The sequence below is a fragment of the Salvia miltiorrhiza genome, chromosome 3 (genome assembly GCF_028751815.1).
Source record: "Salvia miltiorrhiza cultivar Shanhuang (shh) chromosome 3, IMPLAD_Smil_shh, whole genome shotgun sequence".
NCBI classification, from domain to species: Eukaryota; Viridiplantae; Streptophyta; class Magnoliopsida; order Lamiales; family Lamiaceae; genus Salvia; species Salvia miltiorrhiza.
This window is the reverse complement of record NC_080389.1, coordinates 39,826,830-39,839,969: the sequence shown is the minus strand read 5'-3', so window position 1 is coordinate 39,839,969 and position 13,140 is coordinate 39,826,830. Positions and strand designations below refer to the sequence as shown.

General features: G+C 39.4%; 1 protein-coding gene across 1 annotated transcript; it reads right to left on the bottom strand.

Moving 5' to 3' along the window:
• Window positions 1-8,035: 8,035 nt before the first annotated feature.
• On the bottom strand, window positions 8,036-8,920 carry LOC131018792 (uncharacterized). The gene is made up of 2 exons (XM_057947501.1): window positions 8,483-8,920; window positions 8,036-8,404 (listed from the first exon to the last, which is right to left on the bottom strand). Exons 1-2 carry the CDS (start codon window positions 8,918-8,920, stop codon window positions 8,036-8,038), a joined length of 807 nt encoding a protein of 268 aa, XP_057803484.1.
• Between the last annotated feature and the right edge of the window lie 4,220 nt (window positions 8,921-13,140).

Genomic DNA, 13,140 nt, shown 5'->3' with positions numbered 1-13,140 from the left:
ACCAAAATCTATCAAACGAACTCCAAAACTAAATCCCCAAACCCTCAAATTGGTACAGTCGACGACAGCGCGGCAGGCGTTGCCTCGCGTTGAATCTCTGGCGGAGGAGGCCAAAGCCGACGTCACGGCGGAGCTGGAACGACAGTGTGGTTTCCTAGAGTCAGAGGGCCGCGGTCGTGGCTTCGTCCGCTGTGACTGTTGCTGCTACTGCTTCGTCTGTGGTCGTGACTTCTCGGAGTGGTGGTGGGACTCATCAATGGCGCCGCTGTCAAGGCGACGACGGAAAACAGGAGATGGCAGAAAACAGGAAGTGAGAGAGAGAGAGAGAGAGACAGAGAGAGATAAGCGCGAGATGACAAAGAGATAGGGCAGACGAAGAGAGAGATGCGAGATGAGGAGGAGGCGGCGGTGCTGCCGTCGACCGGAGAGGGCGGACAAGAGGGAGAGGGCGAGGGGCAGGGTGCGCCGCTAGTGTGCGTATGGTGATGTGTGTGTGAGTGTGTGTTTGTTTATTTAAATAGGATTTAGGTTTAGATAACTAATTATGCTTAATTAAATTATACTAATTATTTCTATTTTGAGAAAGTGGCCACTTTTAGTAGGACAAACCAAAATGGAAAGGTGGCCACATTTATTGGGACGGAGGGAGTACTATATTTCCTTTGTGGATGACTTTTCTCGTTACACTCGCTTATATCTCTTAAGAACCAAAGATGAGGTTGCTGATGTGTTTCTTATGTTTAAGGCAGAAGTAGAAAACCAATTGAACAAGAAGATTAAGAGGTTGAGATCAGACAGAGGAGGTGAATATAGTACTATTTTCTTGAAAAATTTCTGTGAACAACATGGGATTATACATGAATTTACTGCTCCTTATTCTCCTGAACAAAATGGCATTGCTAAAAGGAAAAATAGAACTCTCAAGAACATGATTAATGCTATGTTGCTTAGTTCGAGTTTGCAAGATGAACAGAGACTTGTTGGTGATGATAACATGGACAAGCCGCCTTCTGATGGAGACCGAGCTTCAGATGCTTGCATCCCTCAGGACAGTCAGGGTAGAAAGGATATGGAACACCATTGGTTAAAAGACGAAAAGAGCCAAATTGAGGTAGTTGAGCAGGAATACGAGAGGAGTTCTGCACCTCTGATTGTTCAGCCGCTTGCTGTTGTGACTGACAACAATGCTGTGCTAACTTTGACTGGGACGACAGGACCCATTTCTCGTACACGAGGGCGTCCGAAAGGGGCTATCACCAAGAAGGGGAGAGTTTCTGATTCTTCTATCAAGCACAGGCTCCGTCGTATCATAATCAATGGCATGTCTTCGGATTTCCAAAACTCAGCACGCCGTGACGATATGCATGGCCCAGGTCTTGACACTTCTTCGCCTGTGGAGTTCCTGAATAAAGTGAAGAATGCTCAGTCTCGAGGACATATACTGCAAAACTTTGTGATCAACTCCTCTAACTCTACCGATGCAGCCCATGCTATGTCGGTTGTGGCCTCTTCAAAAATGAAGAAAAAATGGGGCGATATGTTGGACGATGAAGAGGACGATTTAGACGAGGACGACCCTCTTAAAATGTTCTCTTAGTCTTGGTTTGTTTTTTGGTTACCCGGGGTTTCTTGCGGGTGCTTTTGCTTGCTTCCTTTGTATCTGGTCTCTCTTTTTTTCTTTTTCTTTTTAATAAAATTTCTATTTCAGCTTAGTTCGAGTTTGCTTAACAGTATGTGGGGGGAAGTTGCTTTATCTACAAGTTATATTCTTAACCGTGTGCCTCACAAGAAAATTGAAAAAACCCCTTATGAAATATGGAAAGGCTTTTAGCCTAACTTACAATATTTAAAAGTGTGGGGGTGCCTTGCTAAAGTGAGATTAAATGATCCAAAGCAAGTGAATGTAGGATCAAAGACCTTTGATTGTGTGTTCATTGGTTATGCTAATAACTCTACTGCATATAAATTTATGTCTTTAAGTGATCATTCTATCTATGAATCTCATGACGCTGAGTTCTTTGAACATATATTTCCTATGAAGACTAACATTACTGTTGAGAATGTTTCTAGTACTTCACAGGAAAATCAAGCAGAGACTTCTCATCGTTCAGCTCAGGAAACTGAGGAAAACGACGAAATTGAGAAGAAGTAAGAGGAGACGAACAAAGACATCATTTGGTAACGATTTTATTACTTCTTTTGTTGCCGAATATTCTGAGAAAATTAATGAATCTGTTGTGTATGCCTTTCTTCTTGAGGAGAATCCTCTTACTTATCAAGCTGCCATGACTAGTATAGATGCTCTACTTAGGAAAGAAGCTGTACAAAGTGAACTTGATTCCATTAATGATAATCATACTTGGAAACTTGTTGATGTGCCTGTTAGTTGCAAACCTACTAGAACTAAATGGATTTTTAGGAAGAAACTAAAACCTGATGGTTCAGTTGATAGGTATAAGGCAATATTAGTTGTGGTTGGATATTCTCAGAAAAAAAATGTTGATTTCTTCGACACTTACTCTCCTGTTGCTCGAATCTCTACTATCAGATCACTAGTTGCTTTAGCTGCTATTCATAACTTGATAGTGCATCAAATGGATGTGAAAACAACCTTTTTAAATGGTGATTTGAATGAAGAAATTTATATTGAACAACCTGCGGGTTTTGTCGTACCTGGGAAAGAACATAAAGTATGCAAACTGAAAAAATCATTGTATGGTCTTAAACAAGCCCCTATTCAGTGGTATGAAAAGTTTTATAATACTATTCTTTCTAATGGTTTTTCTGTTAATTGCTCTGAATCATGCTTATATTCTAAAACCCGTGGATCAGATTGCGTGTTAATATGCTTATATGTGGATGACATGTTAATTTTTTGTACGTGTCTGGACATTGTGTTGGAGACAAAAACTTGTTTATCTTCTGTCTTTGATATGAAAGATATGGGTGAAGCTGGTGTTATCCTCGGGATAAAATTGATTAAATTTGAGCATGATTATGCATTGAGTCAGTCTCATTATGTGGAACAAGTCCTCAAACGCTTTTATTGCAATGATTTAGTTCATGTGAAAACTCCTTATGATTCTAGTTTACAATTGAAAAAGAATCTTGGTGAATCTGTTTCTCAATAACATTATGCTAGAATTTTAAGAAGTGTGATGTACTTGATGAATTGCACTAGGCCTGATATTGCATATGTTGTGAGCCGTTTGAGTCGATATACACATAATCCTAGTAATGATCATTGGTTTGCACTTTATCGTTTGTTGAGATATCTTAAGGGAACTGCTAATTACTGTTTACATTACTCTAAATTTCCTAATGTGTTAGAAGGTTATTGACTATTGTGATGCAAACTGGGTATCAAACAGTGATGAGGTAAGCTCAACTAGTGGATATGTATTCACTCTTGGAGGTGGTGCAATTTCTTGGAAATCTGGAAAACAAACTTGTATTGCAGGTTCTACGATGGAATCTGAATTCATAGCATTGGATTTGGCGAGTCATGAGGCGAAATGATTGCGAGAACTGTTGGCAGATGTGCCGTTGGGTAAGAGGTCTCAGGCACCTATTTCTCTTCATTGTGACTCACAAGCTGCCATCTCTAAAAACAGTGTCTACAATGAAAAGATGAGACACATTCGGCTAAGACATGCAGTGGTGAGAGAAATGCTTGGTGATGGAGTCATTTATTTAGACTTTGTAAGGTCTGAGAAAAACTTGGCTGACCCGTTCACTAAAGCACTCATCAAGAGGCAAGTGCAAGAGCTTTCAGCCGGAATCGGGATGAAGTCATTGAATGGATGAAGTTGACGTGGTGGATACCTAAAGGTCAAACGAAACCAAGTGAGCTTATATTCATTTATATAGCTTTTTATGTATTAAACTGTGTTATTCTACTACGGAGAACATTGGCCATAGATGAATCATCACCTGTAGAAGGTAGTTCCACTGCGGTGGATTTTTGATTGTACTATGATTCTGAGGTTGAGCATTTGGCTCTTAATGATTCTTGCAGTCGTGCTTTGTGAAACACTTCTGATATATTGTATGCGTATAATATATTTAGTGTCGTGGCGATTGCACTATCACAGAATCACATAAGTGTGTGTGAAGAGGTGGCATTCTTCTATGGAATTAATTCCTAGAGCACGCACGAGATCCAAGGTGTTGTTATAGCCAATTTTATTTGCTATCGCGTAGACGTAACCTTTAAGGAAAGATGTGTGTTGTGGGGGGCAACATGTGATTTTTATAAAGTTCAAGTAGAAATACACATTATGAGATTCACATGTTTTCCTACTACACTAATATATAAATTCTAATCGTAAGATTGTTTGTATTTATGCATCAATGTTCCTCTAGTTTCATCTTTTTTGTGCTGAATTCCATTTGTGGGGGATTGTTGAATAGAATGAAACACAACCCACAAATAATACTAAATGGGCTTAAAACTTGGCCCATGTTTTATCATTTTTGTGCCCTTGACTTAGTCATTGGCTGGGGAAAACAAATCAGACGTTTTTTGGGGAAGTGGGTGGAGTCTAAGTTCTTATTTGAACTATCCTCCCATCTCCAAATAAAATGGGGCAGCGACTTCTTTCCAGTTGAGATAACAACTACTTTTTCTCTTCTCTACACAAGCTACGAATTTCCTTTAGTTTCCTCAACTCATATACACCATTTCTCTTCATTAATTTCCAGAATTTATACACTTTTTTTCTCTCTTCTTTAAACATGAAAAACGTCTCCACTCCGTCCTTTGCGAGTGCACGTAATTGATGGATTGCTGTGTTAACCTTGGGAAGCATTCGGCAACGAGACTTGATACCGGAGGGTCTGCCAAGATCGCTTTGAAGGCAGCGGTGCGCCGCTGCACAGTCACTGTTCTTGTTTATTTCTTCTACCTTGTTTTGCAGGTTCAGGAGTTTTATCGAGCAGGTGACGTGCGTCTCTGATACAGCCTGCTACTTCTTCTTTTGCTGAGCATCTGGCGTAGCTTTGTTCCAACACCAACTAATTATAAAATATATATATATATAGATATATATATATATATATTGTTACATTGATTAAATCTCACAATTGTGTCGCGATTTCTGTGAACCAATCTCACAATTGCGCTGTCGCCGCACGTCATCTCCACCGCACGCCGGAGGGCGGGTAGAGGCGATCGAAACTCTGTTATTTAGTATCCGCGATTTCTTTTAAGAAATTCTACCGGTAATTCTGAGTTCTTGATCGACGCCATTGCAGCCCTTCCTCTTTCTCAGGTAGCATTAATTTTGCTTTCTTGATACTTCTTGGTACCTTAATTTGGTTTAGGATCAGTCATTGTTGATCATACATTTCAGGTTAAGTGTTTTTCTCCAATATTAGTTCCATTCTGGCATGAGAGAAAATGAGGTAGCAAACAAATACAACTATTGAACTCTTAAACTGAGTTTAATTTGAATCATTATCTAATATAGAAAAGTGGTGATGATAATGGAAGTCGTTGAGTGTAGTGTTTGAGTTTCTGCTTTTGTCCAGATTGTGTGATGCTTATTGCCAGCGATCAGAAGCTCCCATGCTGATCACACGAACAATGCGTTGATAATGATTGTCCTACTGTAGTACATCCCAAGATTGTATATGATCTTCCCCTTGAGTTCTCAAATCATCAAAACTACTAGAGTCGTCTCAAAGACAGCCTGGGCCGGTGCTACATACAATTTGTTGCTCTACATGCTAGCAAGCCATGTATGTCGATTGTTTGGAACTTGCATTCACTTTTTCTTGCGCAAGATTAAGAAGTTGTGGAGACTTTTTCTTGTCAAAATCGAGATAGCTTTTTGTTGCCATTCATATATGATCTGTTTGATTGATTCTTGATCATCTTGTTTGAGTTGATAGGGGTACAGTGGATTCAAGTGCATACAACTCTGATTCCTCAGAATTGGAGTTGGATTTGGAGAGAGTATGATTTATAATCATAAATATTATGTTTGTCTTATAGTAAATATTACGTTTATTATTAGAAAAAGTCATTAACTAGGAGTAAATCATGCATCAACGCCGGCAATTTATTCAATTAGTTATTTTATTCCTAAAGTAAGTAATTAAAGACACATGGAACGAAATATTGACAATCGGAGTTAAAAGATCTTGGAATTAATAACATGTGGCAAAGTAGTCAGAGCTGATAAGTGTTGGAGAAACAAGAGAACATGTCAGAGGTGACGATGAAGAGCTTTAAAGGTAATGGGTCAGAGCTTAAAAAATTACATCTAATAAAGAAACGGGAGCTTAAGAAAACGCAAGTAGAGGCTATTGAAGTTAGAGGTGAAGAACAAAGAATTCGACAACCGGAAGTCATGCAGCCCTGATAAGTATCTGACAAAAGGCTATTAGTTAGTTATTAACAATATCTGCAGTGAAAATGACAGTGATTGACCATGCAGTGTACGTGAATAGTATAAAATTACTTGTTTACCCCTGTGTAATCCTCTATACATAGATGATTATATGCATTTGTAAAGATTACGCGATATTTAATACAAGCGAATTCAGCTAAGTTATTTTCGTGTTCTTCAAGTGTTTTCAGCTAATTGACGATACCCATGTCACCTTTTAACTTAATCCTTTAGAATCTTTGTAGTTTTTTTATATTTATTTCATCAATTGGTGCCGTGCCGAATGCTTTTCTTCAAGACTTCGGGCAAAAAGAATTTGTAATCTCCTATGCCTTGCAATTAAGGTTAATCAATGACAAGTATAGGATCGAACCAACAGGGAGTCGGTGTATCTCGGTACTCGATGTCACAATTTTAAGGTTGCACTTTTGTAGTAGCCCCCACCTTAACTATATTATTATTTGTTCATATATAGTTAAATAGAGATATTTGTTCTTAATAGATTAGGTATATTTTATGAATTGCACAAAAAATAGCTATATGAGAGATTTGAATTTATTAGCAATTTAGTGAGTTGAGTTATTTTGAGATAGCTATAGCATCCCAAATACTTCATTATTTCTTCATTATCTTAAGATGAACCAGGATTTTATTTAGAAGCCTAAAGATGTTTAGTTAAAAGAGATGGGCTAGTCTATTTTTATTAAAAGCTCAAGTACTATTCAGTCAAGTTTGTGAGCCCAATAACTATATTTGGGCCAGGAGTTTTGTCACGTAGAAAGGGTTGGCCCAATCCCTTATATTATTAGTGAACTAATTAATTGTGAATTTGATTTATTTAACAATTAGGCTTTTAGCCAGATTAGTTGGGCAACAAACACGTTGCTTGAAACTTTTGAGTCAGCTATTATAGAGACCGACTCAAACCAGAACAAATCTCACTCTAGTGAGATGCGTAAATTCAGTCCTTTCCCAATCTGCAGAAACTCAAACACACAAGCAAAATACCTTTCAACACACAAATCATTCCCAGTCTTCCTTAGAGCATCCACAATGCTTGCACCCATAGTGGGTGCAATAGACATGGTCCCACTTCTATTGCACCCACTCCAACAATGGTATTGCACCCGCCCGGGTTCAATAGATTTTAATTTTATTTTCTCTTTACTTTTATTCTTTTTTCAATTTAAATTAAACAACTTCAATTTTAACAACATAAAATTCATTCAACTAAAAATCCAAACACCACAAATAAAAAAAACAACAAATATTTAAAACATCCAATTTTTGAAAAATTTAAAGCCGTCGAACTACGGGTCAACCGGACCAAAGCGTGCCCATATATGCTCAACCAAATCATCGCGGAGGCGAGCATGCAATCGTGCATCCTTCAAGCTTGCATTCCGTGCCAAATAGGCGGCGAACTCCGGTGGTGCTCCGGAATTGAATTGTGTTTGAGGAGTAGAACTTGGTCCCTCGCCGTCGTCACCGTCAAAATTACTTGCATTTCCACCTTCATCCTCAATGATCATGTTGTGCAATATGATGCATGCAAACATGATCGAACTCATTTGCTCCGCCTTCCACAAACGCGACGGTCCTCTAATTATACCCCACTGAGCCTGAAGAACACCGAAAGCTCATTCCACATCCTTCCTTGCAGCTTCTTGCATCACCTTGAACCTCCGCTTCTTCTCATCGTTCGGAAACTGGAAGCTCTTCACAAACACCGGCCAGTCCGGATAGATGTCGTCTGTTAAGTAGTATCCTCGAGTGTGGTGAGAATTGTTGGCGAGGAAGTGCACAGCCGCTTCATGCCCCGCTAAAACATCGTTGAATAGCGTGGACTGGTGGAGCACGTTGATGTCGTTGTTGGACCCAGCGACTCCAAAGAATGCATGCCAGATCCACAAATCTTGTGAAGCAACGGCCTCTAATATAATTGTTGGCTCGCCTTGATCCCCTCGAGTGTAGGCGTCGTGCCAAGCCACGGGGCAATTCTTCCATCCCTAATGCATGCAGTCTAGGCTCCCCAACATTCTCGGGAACCCATGGCGGGCTTCGTGCATTGCAGTGATGCGTTGCACATCGGCAATTGTTGGCCGTCTCAAATACGTGCCGCCAAAGATACGAACGACGGCCTTGCAGAATTTCTTCAAGCATTCCAACGCCGTCGTCTCTCCTATACGGAGATATTCGTCACAACAATCAACAGCAGTTTCGTATGCCAATTGTCGAACAGCGGCAGTGCACTTCTGGATCGGGGAGAAGCTTAAGCGGCCAATAGCATCCGGACGTTGTTGGAAGTAAGGATCGACTTCTAGCGCATTGACAATGCGTAGAAACAACTCCCGGCTCATACGAAATCGACGGCGAAATAATTGTGGCCCATAAACAGGCTCGACAGAAAAATAATCGCGATGGAGGCACTCGGCTCCACCTTCACGGTCACGACGAACCACTGTCCGCTTCTTCCTCGGGCGTGGTGGAGGTGGATCGAAACGATATGAACTTGCCACTGTCATAAAATTCACAGCACATCTCATAAAAAATAAATCGGGGGCTTGAGTAGGATCGGGAAGAGAAGGAAGTTGTGCGGGATCAACATGAACTTCTTCGTCGGATGAAGAATTTGAGGAAGAATTATTGTTGGAAGAATTGGTGGATGAAGACATTTTCTTTAAGAATTGAAGAGAAAATGAGTAGTTTGATGTAGTGTTTGTGATTGAGGAAGGGGATATGTGATTATATATAGGTGAAAAAGAAAAAAAAATGGCCGAGAAGACCGTTGAAGCCAACGGTCAAATGACCGTTTTTTTTTTTTTTTTAATTCGAATTTATTTTTTTTCATTACAGAAATGGGCGCGTGCTTTTCACCCATTTCCTTCGCTCCAGCTTTGCCCCGAGTGCGTTCCATCGCCCCACAGCCATTGCACCCGGGTGCAACAACCGTGGCGGGTGCGATAGGCCGGGATCGATCCGGCCTTCGCACCCCACGTTGTTGATGCTCTTAGCAGTTCACATCGAAGAAGGTAGTATCCCTTTTCATACAATACAGCTCAATATTTGTGTTAAAGCAACAACCATGAATAGTAATGAACAATAACTATAAACATATCTCTAATTCTAATTTTACAAACGCAGTCTCAGTTCCTCAATAAGCGGAAACAGACTTATAACATATAAAAAAATAGGATTTTGAGCAGTAGTCGAAGCTGCCGCGCAGGAGACACCTAGAATCATCAATTCCTGAAATAGAAAATAGATAGGGGGAGAGGCAGACGAGAAGGAGAGGAGAGGAGAAGACAGAGCAGGATAGAAAGAGGAAGGCGAAGCAGGGGCCGCGGCGATCGCCGGCGCTGCATGCTCAGCGACGGTGCGCGGCGGCCGCCGCGACCAAGAGGGCATAGAGAGAGAGAGATAGAAAGTGAGCAGAGAGGGGGAATATAGAAGGATTGAGAGGGAGAAAGAAGGGACATACCTGGGATGGAGAGGCCGGTGGTGCGTCGGAGACGGCGGCGGTGCGGCGGAGGGGCGAATCTCAGAGAAGAAAAAGAGGCAGGAACCCTAGAAGTTGGGAATTTTAGAAATTGGGAAGGAAATAGGGAAGAAAAAGGAAAAGGAGGGGGAGGAAGGAAAGGAGCCGGCCTCGCTCGCCGGAGGCGGCGATAACCGGCGACATTCGCCGGAGAAACGCAGAGAGAGAGAGAGAGAGAGAGAGAGAGAGGGTAGAGAGAAGGGGGGAAGGAAACAGAACGCAGAGAGAGAAAGTGTGTTCTGCGTAAGAAAAAAAAGAGAGAGATAAATCTGTTTTAAATTCTTAGAAGACTCTAACTACTCCCTCCGTCCATGAAATAATTTCCTTGGAGGGAGTGGCACGGGTTTTAAGAAAAAATATTGTTGAGTGTATTGAGAGTGGATAAAAGGTAGTTGAGTGTATTAGGAGTGGTGAAAAAGTGTTATAATTAATATTGAGAGTTGTGAAAAGTGAAAAGTAAGAAGATTATTATAAGTGGTGGGGTATAGTCCAAAAATAGGTAGGAAGTTCTTTTGTGGACGTACCAAAAAGGAAAGATAGGAAGTTCTTTCGTGGACGGAGGGAGTATTTGTTTATCAGATATACCATCAGTTGGGCTCAAACGAAGTTAATTTTATGGGCTTTGTTAATAACATATTTATTGGGCTTTGGTAATTGATTAAAGGATAAATCTAATTTAACTAGGGGCCGTTTGATTTGCAGTTTAGGATTGATTAGGATTAAAATTATCTTGAGAAATTAGTGTGGATTTATATTATTTCATGGGTGTTTGATATCATGGCTACTTAATCCTATATTATGTTTGATATCCATAGGATTATGTTGGATTATATTATCTAATACCAAAACTATCCTCACATAATTTTAAAAATATCATGTGTGTCCACCATTACTTGAGCATTTGCATCGATATGCGTGAGGAAGGGTAGCAGAATTTTTATCCAACTTCTCAGTATTAAATTTATCCGAGGGGGTGGGCGGATTATTAGTATGGGTTAATCCCACAAAATAGCATGGAGAAGTAGGATTAAGTAGGAGTTGACCATATTAACTGCACATGATATCAAACATCACACTAATTTGTATTAATTTAATTTATCCTACCTATAAACCCATATCAAACAGGCCCCTAGATTGAGCCTTAATTTATTTAGTTGGACTGTATTTATTTTAAATTAAGCTTATAATTATGTATAAGAATTATTAGCTATTAGCTAATAATTAGTTTGATTTATTAAATGGTCTAGACATGTAGAATTATTGTAATTAATTTATGATGTTATCCTATGTGTTTATGCATAAATTAGACAATATATATTATTTCAAGATCAAGTTCCTTAAAGAAGAGGAAATAAGGGATTTATATTATTTCCATCTAATAGCTATTTATTAAATTAGTGCGAGTAGAGTTATGATAATCACAGTTAAGTGTTTCTTGAATTAGTTATTAATAAGTTTTCGAATAGCAGCTAGACTTTATTCAATAATTTCAATAGAAATATCACCTTATGACCAAAATAAGTATTCTTTTTAGATCAAAGCCATGTCATTTCCTCATTATTTATTAGTCAGTTTTTATACTGAAGGTCAGATACAAGAGAAAGAGAGTGAAACAAAAGTTCAGAATTACCTGTATCGCCAGACCACGATCAGGTGGGCTTTCTTATATAAAAGTCAAAGTTTAGATTATGCTGCAATTGAATAAAATTTGTGAACTATTATCATTGCCTATCAGTTTTAAGATTTATGTATAATACCTATCTGGCACCAGAGTTATGTTAATTGAATTCGGATCATGTTCTATTTAGATGTTAGACAGGATTAGTGTACACAAAGGGACTGTGAGCCGATGTAGCGTATCGGCCGGTCTAGGATCATGAGCCGGTTTAGCGTATCGGCCGGTCTATGACCGTGAGCTGGTTTAGCTTATCGGCCAATCAGTAACCGTGAGCCGGTTTAGCGTATCGACCGATCAGTGACCGTAGAAGGTGGCCACCTTCTTGGCACACAGTTATCATTACAGATATGGTAGAGTACAAAGAAGTATAGTCTGATCAGACGAATTTCAGTACAAGTAAAATGGCTAGTGGGTACAAACTTTTTACTAAAACATCTGTACGCCATAGAAAAATGCATGATAATTTACAGTTTTGTATGTATGTAATTGTGGCATATACCCATTGAGTGCTTTTTGGTACTCAGCCCTGCATATGTTTTCTAAATATGCAGGTTAAACTGTGATGAAGATAGATGCAAGCAGAGCAAAGCTTTTGATATATAAGTACTAAATTAGGCCATGCCATTTCCTCATTATTTATTAGTCAGTTTTTATACTGAAGGTCAAATACAAGAGAAAGAGAGTGAAACAAAAGTTCAGAATTACCTGTATCGCCAGACCACGATCAGGTGGGCTTTTTTATATAAAAATCAAAGTTTAGATTATGCTGCAATTGAATAAAATTTGTGAACTATTATCATTGCCTATCAGTTTACAGATTTCTGTATAATACCTATCTGGCACCAGAGTTATGTTAATCGAATTCGGATCCCATACTATTCAGATGTTAGACAGGATTAGTGTATACAAAGGACTGTGAGCCGATGTAGCATATCGGCCGGTCTAGGATCGTGAGCCAGTTTAGCGTATCGGTCGGTCTGTGACCGTAAGCTGGTTTAGCTTATCGGCCACTCAGTGACCGTGAGCCGGTTTAGCGTATCGGCCGGTCAGTGACCGTAGAAGGTGGCCACCTTCTCGGCACACAGTTATCATTACAGATATGGTAGAGTACAAAGAAGTATAGTCTGATCAGACGAATTTCAGTACAAGTAAAATGGCTAGTGGGTACAGACTTTTTACTAAAACTTTTGTACGCCATAGAAAAAGGCATGATAATTTACAGTTTTTGTATGTATGTAATTGTGGCATATACCCATTGAGTGCTTTTTGATACTCAGCCCTGCATATGTTTTCTAAATATGCAGGTTAAGCTGTGATGAAGATGGATGCGAGCAGAGCAAAGCTTTTGATATATAAGTACTAAATTAGGCTTAGGATTTTCATGTCTTCATACATGTAATCCACTTAAGTTATTCCACTGCAACATTTAGCGTATTCTACTTTATTGAGGTGTTGTAGAGATTTTAAACTAATGGTTTAGATAATTATGCCACTTTATACTTAGACAACTTGTCGTTATGTTATTGTGA